The sequence below is a fragment of the Cottoperca gobio genome, chromosome 8 (genome assembly GCF_900634415.1).
Source record: "Cottoperca gobio chromosome 8, fCotGob3.1, whole genome shotgun sequence".
NCBI lineage: Eukaryota > Metazoa > Chordata > Actinopteri > Perciformes > Bovichtidae > Cottoperca > Cottoperca gobio.
The window spans coordinates 20,202,944-20,230,277 of NC_041362.1; the positions used below are offsets into that span (position 1 = coordinate 20,202,944).

Below are 27,334 nucleotides of genomic sequence, written 5' to 3' on the forward strand. Positions count from 1 at the left end.
AAGTGTGTGAGGAACACAGAATTATTGTTGAAGGTGGGTTTCTGTCGGGGATCAGGTGAAATTTGAGAGCAAATGCTCTCTATCTTCCCGATAAAATGATCAACAAATTGTTATTTGTTATCAACTGGTATTGCTAACAAAGCTAACGTTTTGACTTGTGGTATTGGAACAGGGTCAACTCAGGTATGAAGGTCATTCCCAGCTCCACTGGTACACGGGGCTTTTGTACATGGGTGCCCACTCAACCAGGTGAGCTAATGGGGCACTCATTCATCTGTATTTGGAGCTGAAATAACTACGCTTTTATTCTGAAAACATCCTTTCCGCCGGCCTGAACAAAATTGGCACTTCCGGTTTGTTTGTGGAAGGCGGAACAAGCAGCCCTACGGAGGGAACAAAGGACGATTGAGTGAGTATGTTTACGTTGTTTTTAACATAATTACTTGAAATTGTTGAATTTCTATCATTTTATAACGTTGGTGTAAAAACGATTTAAAATGTTTATGTCTTACCCTTTGGTTAACTTAGCTAGTACGGGAAGCTAATTACCCCCATGTACGTTAGCGGTAACGCTAGCAGGAGCCTGTATTGTTCATTAGCCCGGGTTCAACGGCAGGGTTTATTCAAATCTCTTGCAGGCGTTGCACACTTTTGAAGTGTCAGACGGTCTGCATGAACGCGAGTTTTGTGTGTTGTCTGTTTTTTGGTGGACTCAATTGCTTCCAAATCTATTGGGGCAAATAGTCTCTTTGTGTTAGCAGGTTTGGCTAAAAGGCCAAGCCGAGTAAGCTAGCTTTTAAGTCCCGTCAGCCATTGTTATCATTCATCGTTATCGTCGTTAATTTCAGGTCATTTACGGGTGTCTTTTTGATTCTTTATCTGCCAAACGACTAATTGCAATAGCGGAATGGTTGTAGTATCTAATAAGTGTGGCTGTTTTTTTCCCTTCATGTTTTCTTATCCAGGTTAACCAATATGGATAGAGCCTCCTCTCCATAGCCCAGTATTCAGCCACGATGTCAAGTAAGTAAACACACACGTACCAACGAAATTTCAATGTATTGGTGTTGTTCCTATTATTAGACCAGGGAGCATATAAGTGACAGATTTGCAAATAACCAACAGTAAATATTAAACACATTGCCTTTTGTCTATCATAGCCCTTACTATAGGTGGGCCTGTAGTATAAAATAAACACAATTCTGCCAAAAACAAATAATCACAATTCAAGAGGGAAGTCAGTGGTATCATCAAAATGCGATGTACCCCTATGATGTGACTACATCTGATTAGCAAAGTGCAGATCCTCTGCATGGTGCCCAACAGCTCAGTCAGCTGAAGTGACATCCCACTGGACAGCAGCAGAGGAAGTGTGCCAGTGTCTGGTTCACATAGTGCATCTTACTAGGGTTTAGCTTTGAAGCTGAGAGCATCGGAGCAACAACCTCTGGTCTCTACCAGGGTGAAGAAACAATGCATGCACTGTACAAATTATACAAATGTATACATGTATAAACCATAGCCTTAAAAACATACATGCAGTAAAAGTTGACTATCATTTCTTTATTTTCTTTCTCACACAGAACGACCATCCTACGCCCCTCCCCCTCCCCCCGCCCCGGCAGCAGTAAGTGTCCAGTCTCAGTATTTACTGTTCAGGGCCAAAAGGCCATGTTAGCCCCGTACACTCTTTTGGTATCTTTTTATCTTTCTGTCTTGCTATCTTACTCTCTCTCCCTTCACACTTTTTTTTATATTGCTTTCATTTACTTTATTTCTCTGTCTGAACACACAGAGGTTGCCACAAAGTTGTTCAGCTCTCCATCATCGCCCTCACTCCTGTTTTTTTCCTGTCATACCACCATTTAATTAAGATCAATTTAGCACATGTGTACAGTTAGTCAACATGGTTGTTTTGATGCTTTCATTTCCTTACATTCAGTAGCAGGGCACAACACTGTTTAATTAAAGTTGAAATGCGATGTTTGCTATATATGGCTAAGTAAATGCAACTTGTGCTTAATAGGGGTCGATCTGAGCTTGTTGCAAGGTCCTGATTTTTAGATGCAACAATCGCACGTTGTTTACTCACTCTGAATGCCAGCCTGGTGACCAGTTGCCTTTTTTTGCTTTGCATGTTGACTTCATGGAAAACAAACAAGCAAAACAATACATATATATATTTTCACGTTTTCCCCGTTTCACTTATTTATGTTTATCCCTCTTCCTCCTCTTGTTTGTAAGCCATTTCTCATTCGTGTTTTGTCTCATTTGTCTTCCATCAGCAATTGCCTTCCACCCCAGGGTTTGTGGGCTACAACCCTTACAGCCATCTGGCCTACAACAACCTCCGGCTGGGAGGGAGCTCCGGAGGCTCCAGCAGGGTAATGAATCGATGAATCGAAATTCAGAAAAGGGGTTGGGTGCAGGATAAGAGGGAGGGTAGTAAGAAAAGGTCTTGGGCTAAATATGGAGGCACATATATGGACAAAAAGTGGGAATGGAGGGGTAAATCTTCTAGATAGCACAATTATTACTTAATTTAGGTTTTTGATGAAAACAAAGTTCTGTTGAATTTTATAAGCTGCTCCTTTACAGCTGGCACAGTTTCTTTTTAAAACAGTCAATCATTTCCACAGTCCAATACAGCGGTGGAATATGCCACAGTGTGGCTCAGTGCATGATGCAAACAGCTAATCAATGACTGCAGTGTGAGAGTTAGGGTTATATGCTTCTGTGTTTAATAGTAGTGTCCGTTTTAAACCATATCAAAAAAATTATTCTAACTCATTTAGACCTTTCAATACAGACAGTATATTATATATTATTGTCTGCTACACCAAACATGTTTAATGAATAAGTAAAAACTACTGTGGAAACTTCTAAATTACTAGGGAAACATAATTAATCATTGTGATTGATGATTAGCTTTCAATTTATTTGCTTAGCTTGAGTAGAACACAGGACAGTAATTTCAGACTTCGATTTTTATTTTTCGGTTATGAATGTCTTTGTGTTTTTGCTTGTACCTTACATGAGGTAAAATGCCACTCGTGTGTTCATTTTTCATTGCAAAATGATCTAATGTTCTCTACAAATCAAACCCAAGATCCCTCACCAACCATGACGGTGAAACATTAAACGCATAATTAAAACAAATGCATCGGAGATACAAATGTCAGGCTACAATTTATTTGTCATAAACTTTTTAGTTATTTTCTTTTTAAATGGCCAAATCGAGCTGTGTTGCTGATGAGAGAGAAGAGTGTAATGTAATGCAACCAATTGGTAGAATTGTGCCTTGTCTGAAGAACTGACACATGTCACCGCTGGGGAATAATAATGGTGAGTCCAGACACGCTGCTTGCTGTCAACTTGCAAAGATGCTTGACTCCATGCCAGTAAACAATGGGTGCTTGTGTGTGTGTGTTGCCCTTTAATGCCTCTTTAGTATCCTAGCACCCACACCTCAGGGTAACCCTTAGAGATGCAATATTTGGCTGATTCTGATTTTTTTTTAAAGTCTAACTTAATTGACAGCAAAGCTCCAGACTAACCTTTTTAACCACCAATCCTGAAAAAATAATTTAAGCCACCCAAAAGTCTAAATGTTACCTTTTTACTTGTATTGCCTTTTTCATACTGCAATATATTTAGCAGAAAAAATAAATATTGCAATGTTGTTTTTTTTTCAATATCTTGCAGCCCTAATTCTGAAAGTGCAATACAAATACTTAGTCACATAAATCAATTAGTAATCGCGATTATCATTTTGTTTTTCATTGTGCAGCCCCTTTGATAGTGATATATTTTACCTTTGCCCAATACTCATTATTACGTAATAGAACTTCAACGCATCGTCCTGTATCTGAATTTCCGTTAGTTGTGCTGGTGCGTGCCATCTGTATTGGGTAGTCAGAAATTGAAACTGGGAATGACATCACACCCAAGTTGAGGGCATTCCAGTACAAGCTTTGTTAGCCATTGTAAACAATACCAGTTGATAACAACGCATTGCGTGGTATTTTACACACACCAAAACTGTGTTCCGACTTCCCAGTACAAATGGAATCATTAGCTAAGTTAGTTGTTACATATGTTTGCAAAAGGTTGTTCCTCCAGGGCTGATTTTGGACTTGCAGGTGCTAAAGTTTGCGAGCTTTATGTCTTCTTCACTTAAGCTGAAGAAATGCCACACGTGCATGGTGTGTGTGTGTGTGGCTGTGATGTTACTGTCCTCATGCAGCACCAGATGTAAATTTGACCAGCAAGAAAGATCAGAAATGGGTGCATCACTAGTAACCTCTACTGTTGTAGTGTCTCTGTGTAGCCCATCATGTATCTTTCACATTTCTGTAAATGATATTACACTGTAAAAGTAATGCGGTACTAAAGAGAACATCTCGGCAGAACAATTTCACCCTTTTAATACTTATGCACCACTTTCCCATTGTATAAATGTAAGTATAGAGTTGGATGTCTTTGTGGCAAGGCGGTACATTTGACTTTCTGGTTTATTGTCATAAAGTGAGTAATTTTCCTGCATCTCCTTTGGGTTCACAGGCCAGAACATTCTGAATATTTGCACACTTGTTTGTGGTCCTTTTTTAATGCCAAAATGTAATTTAGGTTGCATTTTAAATCATTAATAAAAGGTATAAATGAATATAACTTATTGTATGGGGCACTGCCATTCATCTATCGGTTTGCTTATTTTTTTGGTTTGGTGGATATAATTTGTCTAGTCTTCACGTTTTTTCAGATGCAGTTGAAATGCAATACCAACCCTTTTGTTCTTGTGTGATTCCTTTTGTTTAAAGTATTCACAAAGTGCATTAAGCCATGCAAAGGTTATATCCCGCTGTAGGAAAGCATTCAGGACCATTTAATAGTAATGTATTGTTTAAATGAACACCTCTTCATTTGCCTTCACACAAGACCGACTATAATCAAATTATGTTTTGTGACAGGTTTTTTTTGTTTGCTTAATTTTCTCTCTCTGTGCCTCCCCTCCACAGAACTCCACAGGGGTCACCGTCCCAAAGCCTCCCAAACCTCCAGACAAGCCACTGATGCCTTACATGCGGTACAGCCGGAAGGTAAGCAGGAAGGTAAGACACCCATCCACGGTGTCTGCTTTTACTGCTTGTCCTCCCATCCCCTGAAAGGTTGCAGGGGTTTTAGGGTGGGAAAAACAGCCAAGCCATGACACCTTCACCACCACCTCAACCACCTAGTGGAGTCTCTCCGCTCTGTTATCCTGTTGGCTCACAGTAGCCTCCTGTGTTTGTCAACGATAAAGAGAAAATACATCTCCTTGTGTTTCCTCCTGCAAGCATGATCTGCTCCTGCCTTCATTTCCCCCTTTTGTGCTTGTCGCTTCGCTGCTTCTATAGTTTCAGAGCTGAAATTTAACATTGAATATGGCATAAAGACAAAATCTACTCTTTAACTAAAAATAATGTTGACATAAAATTTGTGATTTTGTCTTTAGATAGATTTCATTCCATTCCATCCAGTCTTTATGCAACAAAATGTGCTTTATCTCTTTATACTAGTTAATACCTGTCCAATAGATTAATAATTTGGGAGATCATTTCTTCTTTCCTTTGCACTTTTCCTCCTTTATTTTGTTCACTATCTTATAGTAACCTAACTTAGCTGTGACTGCAGTTGCCCTGTTGTGACCATATGTTGTTTTTGTGTGTGCGTGCGTGTGGGGCGATTCTCCTGATGGTGCATGTGTGTTGGGGTTTGTGTGCAAATGCAAGGTATGGGACCAAGTGAAGGCATCCAACCCGGACCTGAAGCTGTGGGAGATTGGAAAGATTATCGGAGGGATGTGGAGAGACCTGACGGATGAGGAGAAACAGGATTACCTGAACGAGTATGAAGCTGAGAAGGTGAGCTCCCAGCAGTGTTCTAATTACGGCTCCGGTTCAGGTCTGCACTGTACTGCGTGTACTTTACAGTATTTTTGTTTGTGTACTATACATAAAGCCTGTATACCAGTTGTTGTTGTTTTTAAAGGGGGAGTGGCACACTAAAGTTCTGTCAGTTTTTTGGGACTATTAAAATAATAAATTAACAAAATAAAACATTCAATCCATTACTTGTATCATTTTCAAATCATTAATATAAATATAAATGATCAGTTTTTACAAGGAGATGAAGTTGGACTATGAGTGATTAAGCACATTTAATGACATGGACAATCAGCATGAAAGTGTCAATCATTCACATGTTCACACTTCCATTTTTATCAATTTATTGTTTGAATCCAAGTACAGAATGTCTGTCGACACAATTAAATATCATACATATTAGTGTTTAAATGACTAATCCCCAGCATAAATGTTTTCAGGTTCCTTCTTTTAACAGGAAGTTTTTTGCCGATATTAACCTGAACTTCATCACGGGTGGTTCTTTCTCTTAAGTTAGCACCTGATTTCATTAGTTTTTAAATTTTTTGAAAATGTAACGGTGTTAATTACACAAACATATTTCAAGAACCAGATGTTTTCATCTAAAAAGGCTTTTGTCCAATCTCAACAATCCAGTCAAGGTTACTCGTGTATGAAGACTACAGCGCTAATAGGTGGATGGAAGGGTGGGTGACCTCAGCCACAACCTTCTGGGGAAAAAAATTCTCACGATCTAAAATCTTTTGAGTCAAATGTCCCTTTAATTGCCCAAAGACACTAAACGGTAAAAAAACAGCACAACAGGTCTGTAACTTATCAACAAATGACTTGTAGCAGAACGGACCATAGGACCAGGCAGGTCGTTGTAAGATGTTGCTCAGCTTGTTGTTTGCTTGTTCTCTCCACATCTCAGATAGAGTATAATGACTCTTTGAAGGCATACCACAACTCACCAGCCTACCTGGCCTACGTCAACGCTAAGAACCGGGCCGAAGCCGCAATGGAGGAGGAGAGCAGACAGAGGCAGACTCGGATGGACAAAGGAGAGCCGTACATGAGCATCCAGCCCGCTGAAGACCCTGATGGTAAGTTTTAGATATTATGTTTGGAGAAAAACATTTGTTGTTATGATTTGAAGGTAGTTTTAGGATGGACATCTGTAAAGTATGTGTGAATGTGAGCAGTTAACCTGCTCCCCTTCTCCCTCATGATGCTCAGTTAAGTGTCCTCTCCTTCCCCCGTCCAGACTACGATGATGGTTTTTCAGTGAAGCACACGGCGGCCGCTCGCTTCCAGAGGAATCACCGGCTCATCAGTGACATCCTCAGTGAGATTGTTGTGCCTGATGTCCGCTCGGTGGTCACCACAGCCCGTATGCAGGTTCTTAAGAGGCAGGTCCAGTCTCTTATGGTGCACCAGGTAGGTTGGACGGACATGTTCTCTGCCCAGAGAATATGTGGGCTTCCCTTTTTTCCTTCCTTCCTTCTGAATAAGCATTATGTTGTCGGAGAGTGTTGTCATATGCGCACAGTGAGCAAATGTCAGGTAATAATGCCCCTCAGAGACACACACTCACCTGTGTTTCTTGTGTGTTCCAGAGGAAGCTGGAGGCAGAACTTCTGCAGATTGAGGATCGCCACCAAGACAAGAAAAGACGCTTCCTGGAGACCACCGACTCATTCAACACTGAGCTCAAGCGGGTACAGCAGTACTTATTTACCTAGACACAGCTGAGTGAGGAGCATGAATGACGTTGCCAAACATACACATATTGTATGCATTGAATTCTTACATTCTGATTTGTTAGACATGGAGCATTCATACTCAATCATGTTTTCACTGCACTTTATTTTCACTCATTTGTATCTTTGCATTCAATCTGATTGATTTGTAAATGGAGAATTACATTTTGTTGAAGCCATTATTTTATCTGTGTTCGCTTTCTCCAGCTGTGCAGTCAGAAGGTTGAGGTGGACATGGAGAAGCTAGCAGCAGAGATGGCTGCTGCTGAAGAGGCGGCCAGGCGCCGGGCGGAGGAGAGGGAGCGTGAGGCGGCCGAGCAGGCAGAGAAAGCTGCTCAACAGGCGCAGCAGCAGCAGCAACAGCAGCAGCAGCAGCAACAGCAGCAGCAACAGCAGCAACAGCAGCAACAGCAGCAGCAGCAGCAGCAGCAGCAACAACAGCAGCAGCAGCAGCAGCAGTCAGAGGAGACTGCTGGAAACAAAGCAGCAGAGCAGAGTAGTGCTAATGCTAGCAGCACAGCTAACCCCACCTCAGGGACCAAGGAGGAGGACAAGCCCACACCAATGGAGACAGGTACCTATAGTGTTTTAAATGTTTTTGAACTAAGAATTTAGAAAATGTATTTGTTTTAAGAAATTACTGAACCTAAATTTTTTTTAAAAAAAACCCTCAAATTGACTGACAAGCAACACCCACAAATATATAAACATGCTTTAACTAATTGATCTAAAGCGTCCTCTCTCTCTCCCCCCAGATGATGTTGCACCAGCAGAGCCCTCCTCAGACCCTCAGCCTGCTCCACCTCCTCCATCTGACCCCCCCTCTTCTGCCTCTGATAAAGCAACCCCTCCCCCGGAGCCCCCCAGGGAGAGCAACACTCCGGTCAGCAGTGCCCCCAGTGATGACAGCAACAACAGCATGCCCCCTCCTCCTTCAGACAGCGCCCCTGGAGCAGCAGCCCCTGATCCTCCGGCGGCTCAGGAAGCTAACCCCAGTGCAGCTAACCCTAATGTGGCCGCAGCAGCACCTCCGCCTGCTTCAGAAGAACCAGCCCCTCCACCACCACCACCACCACCGCCACTACTACCCTCCAGCCAGAGCAGCCAACAGTATGATGCGTAACAGTCTGTTTGTTAGATACACATTGGGAACTATAGAAGGCCTCCCGGTGCTGCAGCAGGTGGGGAGGAAGTGAGACTTGTATAGTGCCTCCATCATAACAGATCTTGTGAATGAGTAGTGCTGAATGGTTGAGGGTCTGATAGTATGGTTAATTAAACAGTAAGCATGTATTTCATACAAAAGTGATGAAGGGTTTTCATCATCCAGCCTCGTGCAGCTGGGCCAAGCGAGACCCTATTGGGGAAATTAGGACGTTACTTAAATCTGTGTTAAACCTTTTTTAATTTACTCAGCATGCCTGGTTTGTTGTTGTGACTGAATGAATTGAAAAGTCACCAAAGAGTACAAAATTTGACCCGACTGATTTTGTGTTCCAGACATTGTGCAAGCCATTCCTTTATTCTTTCTAATTATGTCACTTGATGAATTAAAAAAAAAAAAAGGTTTAAAATAACCACATACAGACTTCAGAAGCGACACTAGGGGACTGTAACATGGCCATCAGTGACACCACTGGATGCTTGAACGTCATATACAGGGATCTAACTCTACACCACTGTCTGCTCCTGTTTATTGTCCAACATCAAGCTGTGAATCCTCAGATACACGTCCAGCTGTCAGAGGCATTTAAGAGGCTGGAACAAAAATGTTTCTCATTTTAATAACTTGATTTATCAAAAATAGTTGCAGTTTAGTTTTTCTGTTGATCAACATGTTAAATCTCAGTTGCAACGTATTTTAGAATACTTCCTCATCTATGACGCCAGGAGAAAGGATGCCAGGCATGCTGATGGATGTTTTTTTAATCTATAGTTCAAATGTAAGCCTCCAGTAACTCCCACTGTGTACACGCTGTACTGTTGGATGTGGCTGAATGAGTTCCACATACTTCTCGATCGCTCAGTTTTGATGTATAAACCTTTAAATCAGCCCTTATAGTTTACTTCAATAAGAGCGCAGCTGTAATCTTAAGGGGTACAGTACGCACATGTTCAGAGTCTGGATTGTCTGAAGCTGAATATGTACATAAAGGGCAACGTCGCATGAAAGGACCTCAACCCACCCCCTCCCGATTTAAGACCTCAGAATTTTGTAGTTTCTCAGTTTCTGTGATTTCTACTACTGTTACTACTTCTTTGTGTTTTTAGAGATTTAGTGGAACCTTTTTAGAATCATATACTCAACTTCAGCCTTCGTATTAAACCTGTACTTAAATCAGATGCCATTTGTAACATCTTTAAGTTTGACTGGGGATGACTAACCTTGTTATGGATTTTAATTATTGGTCTGCTCCCATTCTGCATGCTTAACTAAATACTAACTATAATCCTGCAAGAATCTGAACAATTGGGTCTTATTCAAAGAGTTGAGGTAGAGGAGAACTGTTTTTAAAATGAACTTGTAGGACAAAAGACATGTGCGCAAGAAAGTAAAAAATGAAATGATGTCTTTTAAAGTCTGGGTGATAAAATCTCTTGCATTGAGTATAAACAGTTGAAGTGGGTGTTTGTTGCCCTGTATTCATCACGTTTGACGCATACTCACTTAGCATTTAGGCTGTAAGATCGTCTCTACAAGGTGAGGCTGTTTTTTTTATAGACTGTTCCTCCTTTAGATTGCATATTCCACAAGCCGAGAAATGCACACGCTACCCTCATCCAAATGTAACCTCAGTCGCGTGCATTTAAAGGACTGTTTTCTTACTTGAATTGGACTGTTTTTAGAATATGCCTGTTTTTTTAATCTTTCTTTTGTACTGTCTGAACTTATCTATCCAAATAAAGGTGATTTCTCAGTCTTCTGGTGACTGTTGGTGTTTTTTGCTACATCAGCAGGTAGTACTAGATTTGCTGATTCTTGTGGCCTTTTTTTTATAATTATATTTGGCTATTATTTCATAAATCAGATTTTACTTTATATTAAAAGTGAGTTTTGTAAAACATTTAGTCTTTGGGTAAAACATTTGAACACAATTTTCTACTCATTTAGTCTGCAGCAAACATGTTCAAGGTAAATTCTAGAAATGCACCATGAATGATATATAGGAAGCTACAGATGTGAGTAAACAAGCAGGAACAAAACCACAGTGGAAGTTTAAGACACAAATCAAATATACAGTGCACTGTGCCTTTTTTATAAATGGTGACCTAAAGTTTTCAATATTAATAAACTGGATATTATGACATAAATATGTAATAACTTGAAAAGCATTTATTTTGTCATGATGGCAGCAATACACTAAATATTTATATTAAAAATACTGTCTAATTGCATATATAGGATATACAGGTAATATATACTCTTTATAGAGTATATATTACATATGATGAATTTGATACTTTAATTTGAAAAAGTAAAGTCAATTTAATTTCCTTCATTCGCCACCAAAACGTGACATCCTGTCAGCTGCAGCTTCAGTTGCGGAACAATAGTCTCAGCTCGGCCACCAGGGGGCCGCAGAACATGAAGCACAGGAAGCATCGCACACATTTCCTCATACCGCTTTTATTCACGTCAGTCACAGTAGCTTATAGAGGAGCGCTTGTGTTGATATGATACAAAACACAACTCACAACACGTGGGTAAACAATGTTCCCCGTGAGGACACTGAAACGTCTCGCGCCACTTACGCGACATAAGAGATAGATCAAGGACAGGAGTTCGAGGCTCACAGTAGGACTGACATGAGGCACCGTTCTCCATATTACAAGTCAGTGTATCAAAGTGGGGGGGTCGCGGCAAGGCATTGAGCCCTGCTAGCATAACATGGACAAGTTTGTGACAGGTCTCCCAGTTGCTCCCATAGACCGCACTGATGTATGAAGCCTATACATCAGTGAGAATGAGTTACATGTAGTAAGTTAATGTAAATCTCCTAAAAACCTGGAACCCTACATAACTTCAAACCTGTTCTCATAGAAATATGAAGCTGTTTTTATCATGCAGACTTCTACACCCAACGGTCTCCAGTATGTTGTCGTCACATTTGCTTTCTCTCTACATGACAATGTAATCTGTCGACGTGCTGTCACCCCATGTAAATAGCACTTGAGGCCCTAAAGCGTTTTATAAACTTTCCTTTTAGATTATTTTCTCATTTTCTTTTTTCCTGTTGATGAAGTTATTGAAGTCACACCCGGTTTGGCTCTGGCTGACAGCCGCTGTGGGTATGAATTAAACTCCGGGCTGACGCACATGTATCGGCGTCACCGGCGCTCCTGACGGTGGGAGGAGAAGCTCACCGGAGCGCAGCACACACAGATGCTTAGTGTCGGTAACCTGTTCACCATGAGCCCTCTGCAGCGCGCGCTCAGCTGCCTCTCCATCGCTCTCGTCCTGCTGCTGCCGCCGCACCGTCCGGGGCGAGTCGCGGATCACGCGGTAGCGGCGGAGTACTCCTCCAAAACCGACATGGACTACGAGTTTGGGGACTACCGGGGCAAGTGGTGCATCGACGACCACGGCTTTGTTTACGGAATCGGAGAAGTTTATTACCCGAGCCCAACGTCGTGTCCGTGCACGTGCACCGTGGACGGTCCCGTGTGCGTCCGACCCAAGTGTCCCCGCATCCATCCGCGGTGCACGCGGATGAGATATAAGGCGTGCTGTCCGGTGTGCGAGGCTATGGCCAGGGTCTGTGTCTACGGGGGCCAAACGTACCGGCTCCTAGAGGAGTTCAGGGTGAGAAAGATACAAACTTCTACAACCCCCCCCCAACACACACACACACACACACACACACACACACACACACACACACACACACACACACCCTCTGTCCCGTTCACAAGTTCACACACATGTATTTAGTGCTGCAGCTGCTCAGTGATGTGTGTCATCTCAGATATATGCACATCACATATAATATATAATAATATAATTTTACATGTACATGTGTACTTACTATATATGTTCATTGTTCCTTTTGTCTGCATGACATAATCGGTGGTGGAAGACTTACTTTTAATCTAAATAGTAAAATTATACAGCAATGAAAAATACTCTGTTCCAACTCCTGCACCCACAATTTTACTTAAGTAGAAATTTCACACGTATTGGCCGTACATTTTATTTAAAGTATCAAAAGTAAATGCAGTCATTATGCAAAATGGCTTCATTGAAAGTGTTTAATATGTAGAGGTAGAGATACATTTGAACAACTGTATATACTGTTGGGTAGTTTCATCTATAGCAGTTCATGTTTTATATACTGATTGTATGTTTGATGTATAAAATCTTGATCTGAAAAATAACTTGTAACTACAGCTGTGAGATAAATGTGGTGGAGTTAAAGTGTAAATCGGCAATAATATGGAAATACAAATGTAAAAGTATTTTCCTTAGTCACACACGCAGCTTCATCATATTCTGCCTCTAAACTGAGCACAACGTTACTATAGTTACAATTGTGTGAAGAAAGTAGAACATCTAGCTGCTAAATATCCATGAGTGTGAATGGACATGAGTTGGTGGAGACCAAAATGTATCTAAAAGCAGAGTGAATATGTTGCCTGCAGATGATGGAGACATGCTGAGGGAATGTATTGTCAATCATAAAAAAAGAAATGTCAAAATTGTGCATTCAGTGCAATTTTAACATTTAGATGTGTCATAACAGCACTTTTGACAATAATTACATTTTAGAAGTTTTTAATAATATATAATTGCGATTATTTTATGACTGATATTGCAATTGCGATATTATTCACGACATTGGAAGGAATGATAAGTTTAGTTTCTTTATTTTTATTTCCCTTGAAAGATATAATAAAATGATCATGGTGGGATGTTTTACCAGGATTGGTGAAAAACAAAGTGTTTCCTTAAGTCTGTATAATACGATACAATCTCGACACATCATCAGGTAGAGACAAACGTGTTTTGCCACGTTTAGCTAGCTCACGTTTCCTCGGGTTCAGCGACACAAAATGAAAATATGACCCTGAATACATTATATTTGGATTCATAAGCAGAATATTTATTTTGGTCATTACTGGCAGTGGCAAATCAGATGCTTAGAGCCCAGTACATTTTTATGCCTTCTGCGCCGGCAACAGCATTAAAGGAATGAATTCAGATTTAGGACAACAGCCACTGGGACTCAAGGAGGAACCGCCCCATTCTCGTTAACGTGGTTTCTCAGGAACGCCTGGAGGGAATTTCTTCAAATGTGGCTCAAACATCCACTTGGACTCAAGGATGAACTGATATTTTAATTTGGTAGACAAAGGTCAAGGTCACTGACGTTTTTGGCTGTAACTCGAGAAATTATAACAATTTCACATGTTGCACTGCAATTTATCACATAACTGTGAGGCGGTAAATCGAGTCTCCGCTTTTTTTTTTGTCATATTTTGTTCTTATTTATTTGGGAAGGTGGTCCTTAGAAAACATATTCAGAATCAGAAGCAGGCCTTAAGTTCGAAACATTTGAGAGCTCCTGTATTAAACGAAGTGCAGCCAACCAGATAGCACCAGAGACGGATCAGCTGCGTGCCTCATTTGTTTGCTGTAATTACACCAAACTGTCACATGTAATGACACTTCTGATTGTGCAAACGGTCACATGTAAACATTTGAAGTCAATGACATTCAAATTGTGTGTTCCAGTTGTCGAGGTGTGAGCGATGTCGCTGCCACGCCAACAGAGAGGTGTACTGCAGCATTTCCGACTGCCCTGCCCCTCACTGCGTCAACCCCACCTACGAACCCAACCACTGCTGCCCCATCTGTAAGACTGGTAAGACTCAATCAGAGCCCAATGTGGTCCGTGAAAACTCATTTCAGGATGTCACATACATTTGTTTAAACCTGCACACAGGTTATTAAAACTATGCAAGAAGTATATTGTGATGAAGTTACTAGAATGCTCCCAGGAGGGTGCACCCTTTCCATTTAGGACACTAGACAAACCATTCTCTAGTGTTTGAACATAACATGTCTCATGACCTGACAGGGAGACAAGATACTGAGCACATTCATGCAAACAGGTGGATTAACCACTTTGCAGTTTAACATGAACACTGTAGTTTATTTGCTGCCCTAAATACTCACAAACACACAAATGTTTTAATCATCAGATTAAAAAAAGTCCCCAACAGCTTTTCCTCCTGTTATAGTTACGTGTTTAGAAAAAAACGGAGCTTTATTATTATTATTATTTTTTTTTTTGAATGAAACTATATTTATAAGAAAGAAATAGAACATCCCCAGCCCCATCCTTGAGCAGGGACACGTCTGGGGAGGCTGCGGCTCAGCCACCAATCAGAGGGTCGGTGTTTCGATACCCTACGGTCAACATGTCTTTTTATCCACTTTTAAGCCACATTTGTACGATAGACTTTTTGGATCTTGGTGGTTTATATTATTATATATATGGCTCTATATTTGAACTGGAGGATTTTAGTCCTCAGACGTCTAGATTTCATGTTTCCAGATAAACTAGCTGATCAGACGTAGCCTTTAGCTCGTAGCCAGTCTGTCCCGTGTACACTGGAGAAACACTGACTTTTAACGTGAAACTGCCTAATTCAGTGTTTATACCAGCTTACCATTTGTTTTGGAGAGTAGGAGACCTCTGCTGATCATTCTGCTCACAATAAAAAACCTCCTGAACATTCAACAGTGAATCTTATCATTTTAATACAATTTTAAAAGATAATCTACCTAAAAAACATTAAATGAAATCATTATAACCTGTCTATATGTTAGCCAGCTTCAAAACCTTTTTCTCAAATTCACTACTTCAGTTACTGCTCTCTACCTTAGTAAGTGGGCATAAGCAAAATACTTCAAGAATTATTGGGTCCAACTTCCATACATAGCGTGTGACGAGGTTGAAATCTAATTCCACACTCATACCCTCTTACCCGGCAACAATTTCATCGAGGTGCACAAGTCATCCACTCAAGGATTCAAGGATCTTTGCAGCACAGGGTTGCACATTGAAGTGCAGTTGTAGCTTAGTCCTATAGGCTACAGAGGAAAAACATGACAGAAAGAGTAGTAGTAGTGCAGGAGCATAAACACATGCTGTCATATACCATCTCACTGACTCTCTCCTTAATACACACACACGCACGCGCACACGCACACTCACACACGCACACACACACACACACACACACACACACACACACTCTTAAGCTCATACCCATTAGAAGGCTTTAATTGCAGCAGTGTTCACCCTGCAGCTTACGGAGCCATCCCTGTTATGTCATACATGCTTTTTGCCGCCACTGGCATTAGTCCCTCTCTGATATTGTGCAGCGGGGATAATAATAACTTGTATTATGTGTTGCTGTCACAACGTGGCTCTGAAGCCAGGACAAAACAGAGGGAGACGCAGATGGAAGAAAAATAATGAGTCATTTATTTAAATAATGGTCACAAGAAACCCTAAATAAAGGAAGAAAAGGAAGAGATGTGGCTATCAGTAATCAGTGTCGAGGGTGTACTACGACCAAAATTACCAAAGTTCCATTTATAATCTGAAAAAGCACAGATCTGAGATGAAGGAGGTGCCTCCCTCGCACCAAGCTCCCCCCAGAAACATATAGAAAGCAATTTAAGAGGGAGAGAGGCAAGAAAACAAGCAGCAAGAGGAGCAAAGTAAACCATCATCACACCAGGGGAGCCCGGGACAACGCGTCTGCCACCACATTGTCGGTTCTCAGTGAACTGACCTCTGGTTGGGACAATGCAGTGAGTTAAGAAACGTCAGTAGGTTATGGTCAGTGAACACTCCAACAGCGATACTACTGCCAACAAACATACACGTCTAAATGTTTTAAAGACAGGATCAACGCTAGCGATTCTTTTTCAATAACCGATTGTTTATTTTGACAGGAGTTACATTTTTTTGGAGAACAAGCAAACAGGTTTGTCTGACTCCAGGTCATCTGCTTGCATCAGGACGGAGCCTGCACCTACAGTACATGGCTCGCATCCACATGAAGTTCAAAGGGCCTGTGGATAAACAAGCCAGGGGAACCGTCACAGTTGCTGTTCGAAGAATACAATGGAAAACCAAAGCAGCTTTATTTTATTGATTCTCTATGAGCACTAAGAGAAGGCCACATGAACATGCTGTCTGCTTCTCTGTTGCCTTGTTGCTTTATAGCAGTTGTAGTTTCTATTTTTACTGCTCCTCTGCTGGACAGATGGTTTTGTTTGTTGCGTCATTGTTTTTTTTGTTTTTTTCTGCTGCCAAATGTCAGCTGTGCTTTATCGAACGTGGTCGAATCTGGCATCAGATGAACTGTACTTCCTCTCCTCCTGCTGACTGGGGTTGGTAATTGTTTCACAGGTAGCTGCCAAATAAAGGAACCCCCATCTGTGACTGAGGGGGGCAACTGCTGTTTACCTTTTCGCTTGCATGGTATTCAGTATGTCGATCCCAAACAACACAGATTAATTTGTTCTTCCAAAGATCTGTATCTTTTCCTGTGTTGCTCGTATCATATTGCCCACATTAATATCACACACACACACACACACACACACATCTATTTCATAATGAACTTGAACCACATTTGAAAAAATACATTGTGCCGCAATCAACAAAGCAGCTGCCTTGTTTAAAGCTGCAGATCCAAGCCGTAAACCCAACGCTATAATATACACTCTCTGCGTTTGGTCTCTACCAACTCCAGGGAAAAGCTCTTTAGCTGCTAAAGGGTCCACCGTGTTCACCGGCTAGTTGAGCCAATTTTGCTGAGGTGAAACGACACTGTGGGGAGACTGTTTCTACAATTGAGGTTTTTGTACAGATTAAATTAACTTTATATAACGTGTAAATTAGTGAGCCTTAGAAGTGCTGGAAAGTGGATTTTGTTACCTTTGGACGGAGTCAGGCTAGCCTTTGTCCTGAGCTAAGCTAACTGTAGCTACTATATGTATTAACTTAACAGATATGAGTGGCATAAATCTTCTCTGACTCTCGGCAAGAAAGCGAGAACTCTTCCTTGAGTAAATGAGTAAGACTCTGCAGGAAAGCTCTTTAAATGAATCAGGAGAGCAGACGTTTGGCATTCCTTCATAAGACCAAACATGGGTATAGACGACTGGTATAGTACTGCTTTCATCACTGAGGCTGAGCAAAATTCTTTAAATAAATCTTGTGAGAGCCACTTGCCCCTGTCCTATCTTTCCTGTCACTCTAGGTCCCAACTGCTTTGCTGGCGACAGGGTGATCCCAGCGGGGGAGCGTGTGAACATCGACAAGCAGACAGTATGCTACTGTACCTACCGGGACGGGACGTGGCACACCCACCCCCAGGCCACCTGTGAGCAGAACCCCCAGCCCAGCCCGACACCCGGCGTCCGAACTGAGCCCCCCAGAGATGAGGAGTCCAGGGGGAGGCGGTTTATTCCCAGACTGGATGTGATACCATGAAGTGGATTGTTGAATACATTCTAGCTTTATGTATTAGTATCAGGACCGCTAAACAGGGCCCAATACAGCCCGACTCAATCTGCACATTTATGTTTAATGCAACCAACAAGATTATTTCAGAACAGTTCTGCCTGGAAGAAATGTAGGATACTCTGCAGGGTGGTTGGTGTTGAGGAGGAAGAAGGAACTTGGGGGTGAAATTGACAAAATCTTTAGAAAAATAGTCAGAAATTATTTGCAAACATGACTTTTGGACACCTGGTATTTTTATCCCCCTGCATTTTCATATTTGACGAATTCAATTGAAAAGAAAGAATTTGCATGAAAGTGTAGACATTTTCAACAATTGTTTGCTAAACCCAACCCCCCCTTGGTAAATGTTGCTACGCCTGACAAACGTTCCGCTCTGACACGACACACACATACCGTTTATAAAGATAACAGTAGCAGAGTCATTTTGGATAGAACGACTACTTGGTTTCAGACCTTGAACTTGAAACAGTTACCACTCTACATAATACGCTAGTTAGTGAGACGTGCTAATGATTGCAGACAAACAGTCTAATCCAATTCTTACACTTTTACTATTGTGTTTTCATTTAAGGCAGTTGACATGGGTGGTTTTTTTTGTGCAATTAATTTGCACGTGAATATATATTCTTTGAACTGCATCAACGTTGTGCGGAACATGTTGAGTATATTTATGAGGATTATAAAACAAGAAGCTCAGTAGTCCAAACCAAGTCTTTACCAAACTTTAGCACTGCTTTCAACTTTGACAAAGGCCGGGCACACCAGACCCTCTCCCACTGCTCTTAGCTTTAACAATGAAAGCTCTAGACAAACAGTATAATGTTCACGGGCCACTTTTCTTGTGGTTACGGCCTTAAGGCCCAGACACACCGAACCGATATCAAAGAACTAGACGGGCTCCGCCGCCGATTGAACATGCTGAATCGGCCGAAAAGCTGCCAACAAGGCCCCACTAGTGCCACAGTTGCGGGACACACCGCAAAGACTCGGACGACAGACGCTCACCGACGGCCAGACATTGGCTGATGGCCTTTAATGAATAAATAAAAGAAACAACCATCCAAACTATCATGCACACTGCATTTGGTTGCTAAGCAATGACTGGACAATCCACACTGTTGAGTTTAGCGAACTGTTTATCGAAAATTGAATTTGAATAATTGAGTTGAATTTTTAACATTGTTAATTTTAAATTACTTTAAAATTAACAATGTTAAAAATTCAACTTCTAAAATGAGTTGCTTCAGAATAGAATCTATTTGAGGTTTGGACGGTTGGTTCAGACAAAACTATGTGAAGATGTCACCCTGGGCTCTGAGAAGAGTCGTTAGTTGCATGTGAAGCATGAAGAGGAGCCACGCACCGACAGGGAGACGGGGTCTATTCCAACGCTTAATGTGGGTGAGGACACCATTGTCTGGAATAAATATTCACTGACTGCTGGTAAACTAAATATTTCTCAGTTTGTCCCTTCCTGCATACGGGCAAATCTACAATTTTGACACTCTTGCCCCATAAAACATCCCATCATTCGGCTGGGGAACATGGATGGAGCAATAGTTGTGCGAGATGAATGTATTGGTGATATACAGTAAGCTAAGTGACAGAGGAAACAAGTGTTGGGTGCGGATGGTAGCCTGCTGGTTTCCATCTGGAAGCAGAGAGGCCAGGGAGGTCCAAGTAGGCCACACACACAGTGCTGAGAATGACTCAGCAGAAAATGGATGATTCACACACTACCTGAAGTAACAGATGGTATATGTAATGTTAATACATGCCAGTATGCTATATGTCAATCATAATCCTGTTGGTCTCAGTTTGTTGATTTGGACTCACATGTCATAACATGAGCTTTGAACATCAACCCATCTGTTCTTACAAAACTTTGTCCCATGTTGTGTTCAACAGTTCCCGTCTTCAGTGGATACATGTTGTGTATTGCTAATTAAAGAGTAACGACCTAAATCAGGTTAAAATGCTGTACAGGAGTATTTTACTTGTACTCCAGTTATAACCCTTCCCCCTTACTGCTGCCCACAACAACCTCCTCTTATGTTTGTCGTTTATCATCAAGTACTGTGCAGTTGTGAAATTAAGCTTGCAGACCATCGTCTCCCAAGACTCGTTAGGTTTCAATACACCCTCTAATGGTAAATCTGAGGAAGTGCATTAATATGAAACTAAATAAAATCATTTGGAGCTGTATTTATATATCAAATAGGAACATTGGACTGTACTGATTCTATGGCTGACAATCCCAAAACATAAATATAATTTCTCTTCACAAAACTCAAGCCATATTTCCAGCTATGAAATTGAGGTGTAAATTAACCAACCTTTATCAATATTGCAACATCAAAACCAATTGCGTAAATTGCACTTTTACATTGCAATAACCAACAAGACAATCTGCCTGAAGGTCATTTGTCCACATCTCCATTACTTAGTGGAAGTAAGCTCCCACTACAGCACCACATCCATACAGAACATTTTAACAGAAGCTCACCCATCAACAATACTCCGTCAAAAGTGTTTCCTCTGCATAAAAAGGTAAATGAAAACACCAGAACACGAGGCTGGATTACCAACAGTTTTTATTGAAAACGAAAAGACGGGCAGGGTCCCGCTCAGGCTATGCTGCCAGCGTTGGAGGCAATCCTGGGCCAAAGGTCAGCGCACTCCTTGGCTACTGGACCTGTGATGGCTGAACCTGCAGATACAGAAAAGCAAAGCAAGTTATTTTGGTTCCAGCACCTCATGCTTTATTAAATACATATGGGAAATGGACGACAACCGACTGAATCCTGCGTCCGGGTTTGATTATGTTTATAAGAATATAATCACAGTTTAGGGCGGGCAGGCAAAATAGTTTTTTGCATTTGTTGATAGTAGTTAAGAAGATAAGACTAAAAGGGCCTGCTCTACCAGGTGAGCCACACATCTTTAGAAGGCCTTCCACCAACAGTGGTCTTTGGTGAATCAGTTTGTTGTACTGAGCAGGTTTGAATTGTCTCATCACTGATTGAGATTAGTCAGCCATAGTTAGACGCTGCCATCTCACCCACAGTGAAGAAGTCAATATTCCCTTCTACGACAACTCACACAGTCACTGAGCAGACAAAGCAAGTGCTTTTTTGAAGGGGAAATATCTACATCTAAAAACACTAATGCCCTGATGGTGAAATAAACACTGATGCAACTTTGTAAAACAAAACTTTAAATCTTACGACACACAATGAAACAAAAATACTGCTGGATTTAACATTTCAGCAAAAACATAGGTAATGAGTGGGTGAGAATCTCTGAGGAACTTTACCACCACAACCTATTTCACTGTCTAACGTGACAGAACCCGAGGGGCTGAAGCAACCAACGCTCTAGTCACAGTACATGAAACATAAAAATGAGCAGCTCTCAATTCTGAGCTCCAAGTCATTACACAGTAATACATAAACTAATGCATCAAGTCGATTTCATGTGTAAATGGCCCTGCTGTCAAGACAACGGTACAGTGAGCATGAAGAATATAATAAATATGCCTGGTGCAACATCAAAACAAACCCACCTTTCATTTCTCCTTTGTTGTTTACTATGACACCTGCATTGTCTTCAAAGTAGAGAAACACGCCATCTTTTCGCCGATACGACTTCCGCTGCCGTATCACCACCGCAGGATGCACTGTGGACGAGGGAATGTCGTTAGTTCAAGTTAATACAAAGCCACTCAAACCTTAAATGGCATTTTGACTTTGATGGAAAATCGAGAAACGGTTACTGCAACATTGAGTCGCAATTAAACAAATATTTAACTTTAATTTAATCCAGATTATACTGAGGTAACCTCCATATTCAGTGTGGATAAATGCATGGACGCCTGCTCTACCAGGTGAGCCACACATCTTTAGAAGACCTTCCACCAACAGTGGTCTTTGGTGAATCCGCTCATGTACACAATAAATGACAATGTAACAAAGTATGAGCATCAACACTTATATCACGTAGATTTAAAGACGTTTGTTGTACTGAGCAGGTTTGAATTGTCTCATCACTGATTGAGATTAGTCAGCCATAGTTAGACGCTGCCATCTCACCCACAGTGAAGAAGTCAATATTCCCTTCTACGACAACTCACACAGTCACTGAGCAGACAAAGCAAGTGCTTTTTTGAAGGGGAAAAATGTATTGTATTAAATGAGTAATTGTTGCAATACAAGTCATTTAGTGTTGTGGCCATTAAGCTGTAAAAGAGCTTTTTGCTCCCTCACTCCGCTCATAAGTAGTTAAAACTAACACACCTAAATGTCAATATAACATTTACTCAACTGAGTCTTGCTCTACACGGCCAGGACACGTGCATGATTTAACAGTGGTAGTAATCTGTTACACTGTAGATGATGCTTGATGAAAGACTGGAAAACACTACTGTACTTCATTAAGCATACATTCCCTTCACTTAAAATGCAGGGACATGTATAATCTACTTAACTATAACATGTCACACAGCCGGTAGACTCTTAGTTTCCACATACGGGTGTAAAGATATTACCACCCTTGTGCATTTAAAAACCCAATTTTCAATGCAGTGGCATTTACCATCATCCACAACCACCTAACAAGTGTCGGTGGTTCATTCAAGCGTTAATATGCTGCCTAAATCTTTTAACCCTAATACAAGTGTCTAGTTGTTTCTACTCACCCTTTTTTCTGAGCTCTGGCTTGCCTTTCTTGACTGTGGCCATGACCATGTCACCCACTCCTGCAGCAGGCAGACGGTTCAGACGCCCCTTGATGCCCTTCACTGAGATGATATACAGGTTCTTAGCACCTGAAGGTCAGAGGAGAAACACAAACATGAAAAAAGGGGACAGCACGGGTGAAGGGAGATGAGCCAGAAACTGGAGCAGGAGTTTTTAAAGAACATTCATGAGTTTTAGAAATGACACTGGTTACATTGCTGTCAGTTTGTCTCATCACTGATTGAGATTAGTCAGCCAGTGTCGCTGCCATCTCACCCACAGTGATGAGTTCACTATTCCCTTCTTCGACAACTCACATAGCCACTGAGCAGACAGAGCAAGTGCTTTTTAGAAGGGGAGAGCACTAAAAGCCTGGCCAAAATATAAATCTTACAGTGTGCCATTATTAATCAAACTCTTCAAGTCAAGCAGCTGCTAATTTACCAGCTCAGAGCTTGTTCAACCACTATAATATTAAGCAGACATATTATCTGTGCAGGAAGGTTAACATAGCAATAAGCATTGCATGTTTTTTTTCCCTTTAACTTGGGAGTTTATATGCACCTGCACAACAACTAATTTGAGCCACAACAACAGGTCAGTTGAGTCATACCTGTGTTGTCAGCACAGTTGATGACCGCTCCCACTGGGAGACCCAGTGAGATGCGGAACTTGGCTCCAGATGAACCACCACGTCCTGTAAGAAGAAGGGAACACAATTAAAATTAATTCCTGTGTCACTTCAAGATCATTCACGGAATTTGTGATTAACGTCATGAGGGCAATAGAGATAATATTGTTGTATAAATGTAAATTTAATAACTGGTTTAACTCCATACATTATCACATTGCTTCCTGTGAACAGACGAGACATCCTTATTCAGTTAGGTTAAGCTGATCACTTATTTTAACATGCCTCTTGTCAAGCATGCTATACTACACCACTTGATGCCACTTTAGCAGCTAACACCACATATGCAAAGTGCAGTTATTCTAACATGTACATTTATAAGATTTTAACATACCATAGCTGTGTCAAAACCCATATCGCTCCAAAACATCCACTTCCCATGAGCTTGGGAATATTGGGCTTTTCTCAGCTCATTGAAAAACGTGTAGATACTTAAGATTGGCTGCGAGGATATCGGTAACTAGTTCAAGTGCAACCCAATAGACTGACAGCCTATAATACCCTAATGAAAGGTCATAGAAACTTCTAAACATTAAGACTTTCAGCAGCAGATAGTGGAAAAGTGAGTTGGTAGAAATGTGCTGGCCTTCCTTAAAGAAATAGGACTTTTACAGAAGGCCACAAATAACTTGAAAGCTAGCAAAGTACAACTTGAGGTAAAGGTTTTACTAATAGTCCTTAGCATGAGCAGTTTCACAATTACAAACTCTGGCTGGCGCCGAATATGCACACATTATTTATCTTCAACAGTGGCAAAACTACCAACAACGACTCAAACTAACCTGTAACATTATGTACCGACGCTGCCTTGCTAACCCAGATAGCCTTAGCTGAAGCCGACCAATTTCACCTCACTGAGACGATTTACAGCACGGGACTTCACGTTTGAGTTCATTTAAAAAGATGCGACTTTAGGGCTAAAACGATTAAACCAGTCTGAAGTTAACAACGGTCATCGTATTCACATTTTCTGCCTCATGCTTCACTCGTATCATGCCTTCACGGCGCTGACAGCAAAACATGGCTTCCACCAACTAGCCAGCGAAAAATGCTATCGTTTAGAAACTGTTAATTGTGTACAGAAATGTAAAACTAATCCCGTAGATGTGTTGTCTTCCCCACTCTATCACACATAAACAATATTATAAGAGCTGGCGGGGAGTAAAAAACAGTAGATGAATGTGGATTTTACAAGGTGGGTTTCATACCTCTCTTAGACATGGCCGCAGAAGGGAAAGAGGAAGAAGCAGAAAGGAATTGTGGGATATAAAGTTGAGCAGAACTTCATCCGGGTCGCGAAATATCGCGAGCCCTACTATGGCGAAGGCATTACCTGACGATGACGTTCCTCACATAGTATTGCACTACATTTATAAATCAAATAAACGATTTTCTTAGGTCACGTGGAAAATGTTTTAATGTTTTTTACACATATTTATTTTGGAGGGAACCTGAGACTTCAAATATTAATTGCCAAAAACTGCTTCTCTGTAATAGTTGATAAATGCTGATGGTTATAAAATGAAAACATATTTAGGCTTTTCATTCAAATTACAACAGATTCAATATCCTTAAAACCTTTCTTAAGTAAAAGCATTTATTGTCAGCAAAAAAGTATCAAGTGTCTCTCTCTCTCTCTCTCTCTCTCTCTCTCTCTCTCTCTCTATATATATATATATATATATATCTCTCTATATATATATATATATATATATATATATATATATATATATATGATATTCTGGTAGAGAAATGTCATGGATAATATCTCTTGTTGCAGATGTCAGCAGAAATGGAATACCTGATGGAATAGCAGCAAATACAGATATGGATGTTGTGCAATACATATTTATTGAGCGCGCTCTATGTGAGAAACAACGTGGTCAGGCAGCCAATCAGAAGTAGAGCAGGGAGGATCATGCCTTCACTATAGTAGGATAAACAATTTCACATCCGGGTCATTAGGGGTTGTCGGAACACATATTTTAAATGTATTGTATTTTACAACGTCCTTAGGCAGTTTTTTTTAATGAAAAAAGATTACGACATTTATCACTTACAGTCTTATTTTGAATCCTCCTGTATTTTTATTACTCGTTATGTGGACACAATGACCTATTCGATCAATAAGCAAGAAATGTGCTCTTTAATGTTTCCATGTAAAGACATCATCACACTGACCTTCGTTGTTGTTAATGACATGGTTTCTAAATACAGCAAAGAGGAAATTCGCAAAATATTTGAAAAGCAGGAAAGGTTCAGGGGGTTTGACCCACCAGCACTTGGTCGTATTATAATGAAACAAATTGGTTGTCTTTCTAATATCCACAGTTAAAACTACTATATAACTATACCATAATGGTATACATCATCCTGTATTTATATAGTTCTGTATTATAGTTTTTAGGCAAATGTGTTTTGATATTTCTGATAGTTTTCAGCATGTCACAAAGCTGTCTGAGAAACTCATGAAAATTGGACCCTTTAGAGACAGCGGTGCTACAAACATAGATAATGTTATAGAATAATGCTTCCTGTAGAAACTACCCAACAGTAATAAAGGAGTTAAAATTGACTGAATCATCTAAAATGCAACATACACATTAATGCAGAAGTAATATTAATGCAGAACAATCCTATATAACTTTTACCCTGCATACCTTAATTACATTTAGCTGATAATACTTATCATACTTAAGTAAGGTTTTGAATGCAGGACTTTTACTTGTATTGGTGTATTTTCACAGTGGGGTTTTAGTACTTTTTCTTAAGTAAAGGATCTGAATCTAAATAAATGCAAAGGTAAATAGAGGATTGTTGTTTTTCTACCGAATGATTCTGTCTTGCGCCAACAAGTTTACATTGAGCATGAAGTAACCACTAGATGGCAGCAAATTAATGACAATATTAGTGCACACACTCTATTCCAGCTGTGAAATTCTCTTTAAACCATATGGACAATATATAGACAGACTCAGAGATTTACACATATACACATATAAAAAAATAAATAATAAAAATGAGTATTATTTTTAGATTTCTTTTGATTCCCAATATATGTGGCATGTTCAGGAAATTATTTCAGAAAGAATTCCAATATGGAATGACATCATTATTGTTGTTCTCTACTGTATGATGTTTTTCCTAATATATTAGAGGTATGGTATTGTACGTCAGGTATAAATATTTTAAACAGCTGAAAACTACATTACAGTTAATATGTGTATTCATGAAACCTGAAATAAATGTCAACATTCTGTGTAAGAAGTGATGCATCTATCTCTGGTTGTGGAAAAAGCAGAAAACTAGTTTTCCTCTAAATCTTTACTTGCTGTCAGATGACCGTGATCCTCAGTGCAGTGGGTGTCAGTCCAAGTTATTTTGGAGTTGCACATCCTACTATATTAGCAGGTGTATAAATTAGATCAGTAAACATCATCAATCAATCATGCTAAAATATCTAGTACGAGGACCGCTCCCGAGGACCTCAACATACAATATATTGCATCTGTCTTCAATATTGCCACATCCTGTTTCAAAATGATGCAGAAAAACTAGTCCATGCATTTCTTACTTAAAGGCTGGATTACTGCAACTCATTGTTATCAGGTTGTCCCAAAAAGTCGCTTAAGACTCTTCAGTTGATCCAAAATGCAGCGGCACGTGTATAGGTAGTGTGAGAAGACGT

General features: G+C 40.6%; 3 protein-coding genes across 3 annotated transcripts; 2 read left to right on the top strand and 1 right to left on the bottom strand.

The window, feature by feature from the left end:
• Positions 1–326: 326 nt before the first annotated feature.
• Positions 327–10,587, top strand: LOC115012544 (SWI/SNF-related matrix-associated actin-dependent regulator of chromatin subfamily E member 1-like). Its single transcript, XM_029438211.1, has 11 exons — positions 327–409; positions 966–1,023; positions 1,584–1,627; positions 2,286–2,384; positions 5,019–5,111; positions 5,772–5,903; positions 6,838–7,009; positions 7,171–7,343; positions 7,523–7,624; positions 7,874–8,240; positions 8,422–10,587. Exons 2-11 carry the CDS (start codon positions 1,017–1,019, stop codon positions 8,787–8,789), a joined length of 1,557 nt encoding a protein of 518 aa, XP_029294071.1. The 5' UTR covers positions 327–409; positions 966–1,016; the 3' UTR covers positions 8,790–10,587.
• Positions 10,588–12,077: 1,490 nt separating this feature from the next.
• On the top strand, positions 12,078–18,916 carry LOC115012390 (von Willebrand factor C domain-containing protein 2-like). The gene is made up of 3 exons (XM_029437993.1): positions 12,078–12,470; positions 14,400–14,529; positions 17,954–18,916. Exons 1-3 carry the CDS (start codon positions 12,078–12,080, stop codon positions 18,184–18,186), a joined length of 756 nt encoding a protein of 251 aa, XP_029293853.1. The 3' UTR covers positions 18,187–18,916.
• A 1,879-nt stretch (positions 18,917–20,795) lies between these two features.
• Positions 20,796–24,929, bottom strand: rpl23 (ribosomal protein L23). The gene is made up of 5 exons (XM_029438570.1): positions 24,855–24,929; positions 23,569–23,652; positions 22,916–23,044; positions 21,785–21,898; positions 20,796–20,929 (listed from the first exon to the last, which is right to left on the bottom strand). Exons 1-5 carry the CDS (start codon positions 24,865–24,867, stop codon positions 20,847–20,849), a joined length of 423 nt encoding a protein of 140 aa, XP_029294430.1. The 5' UTR covers positions 24,868–24,929; the 3' UTR covers positions 20,796–20,846.
• Between the last annotated feature and the right edge of the window lie 2,405 nt (positions 24,930–27,334).

Excerpts from the sequence above, each read along its gene's own strand:
- LOC115012544 (XM_029438211.1), top strand. Across the intron at positions 1,628-2,285 it reads CTCCCCCCGCCCCGGCAGCA|CAATTGCCTTCCACCCCAGG; the intron begins GTAAGTGTCCAG and ends GTCTTCCATCAG. Across the intron at positions 7,010-7,170 it reads GCCCGCTGAAGACCCTGATG|ACTACGATGATGGTTTTTCA; the intron begins GTAAGTTTTAGA and ends TCCCCCGTCCAG.
- LOC115012390 (XM_029437993.1), top strand. The coding sequence starts at position 12,078 with ATGAGCCCTCTGCAGCGCGCGCTCAGCTGCCTCTCCATCGCTCTCGTC. Across the intron at positions 12,471-14,399 it reads GGCTCCTAGAGGAGTTCAGG|TTGTCGAGGTGTGAGCGATG; the intron begins GTGAGAAAGATA and ends TGTGTGTTCCAG. Across the intron at positions 14,530-17,953 it reads CTGCCCCATCTGTAAGACTG|GTCCCAACTGCTTTGCTGGC; the intron begins GTAAGACTCAAT and ends CTGTCACTCTAG.
- rpl23 (XM_029438570.1), bottom strand. Across the intron at positions 21,899-22,915 it reads GCCAGAGCTCAGAAAAAAGG|TGCATCCTGCGGTGGTGATA; the intron begins GTGAGTAGAAAC and ends CCTCGTCCACAG. Across the intron at positions 20,930-21,784 it reads CAACAAAGGAGAAATGAAAG|GTTCAGCCATCACAGGTCCA; the intron begins GTGGGTTTGTTT and ends CTGTATCTGCAG.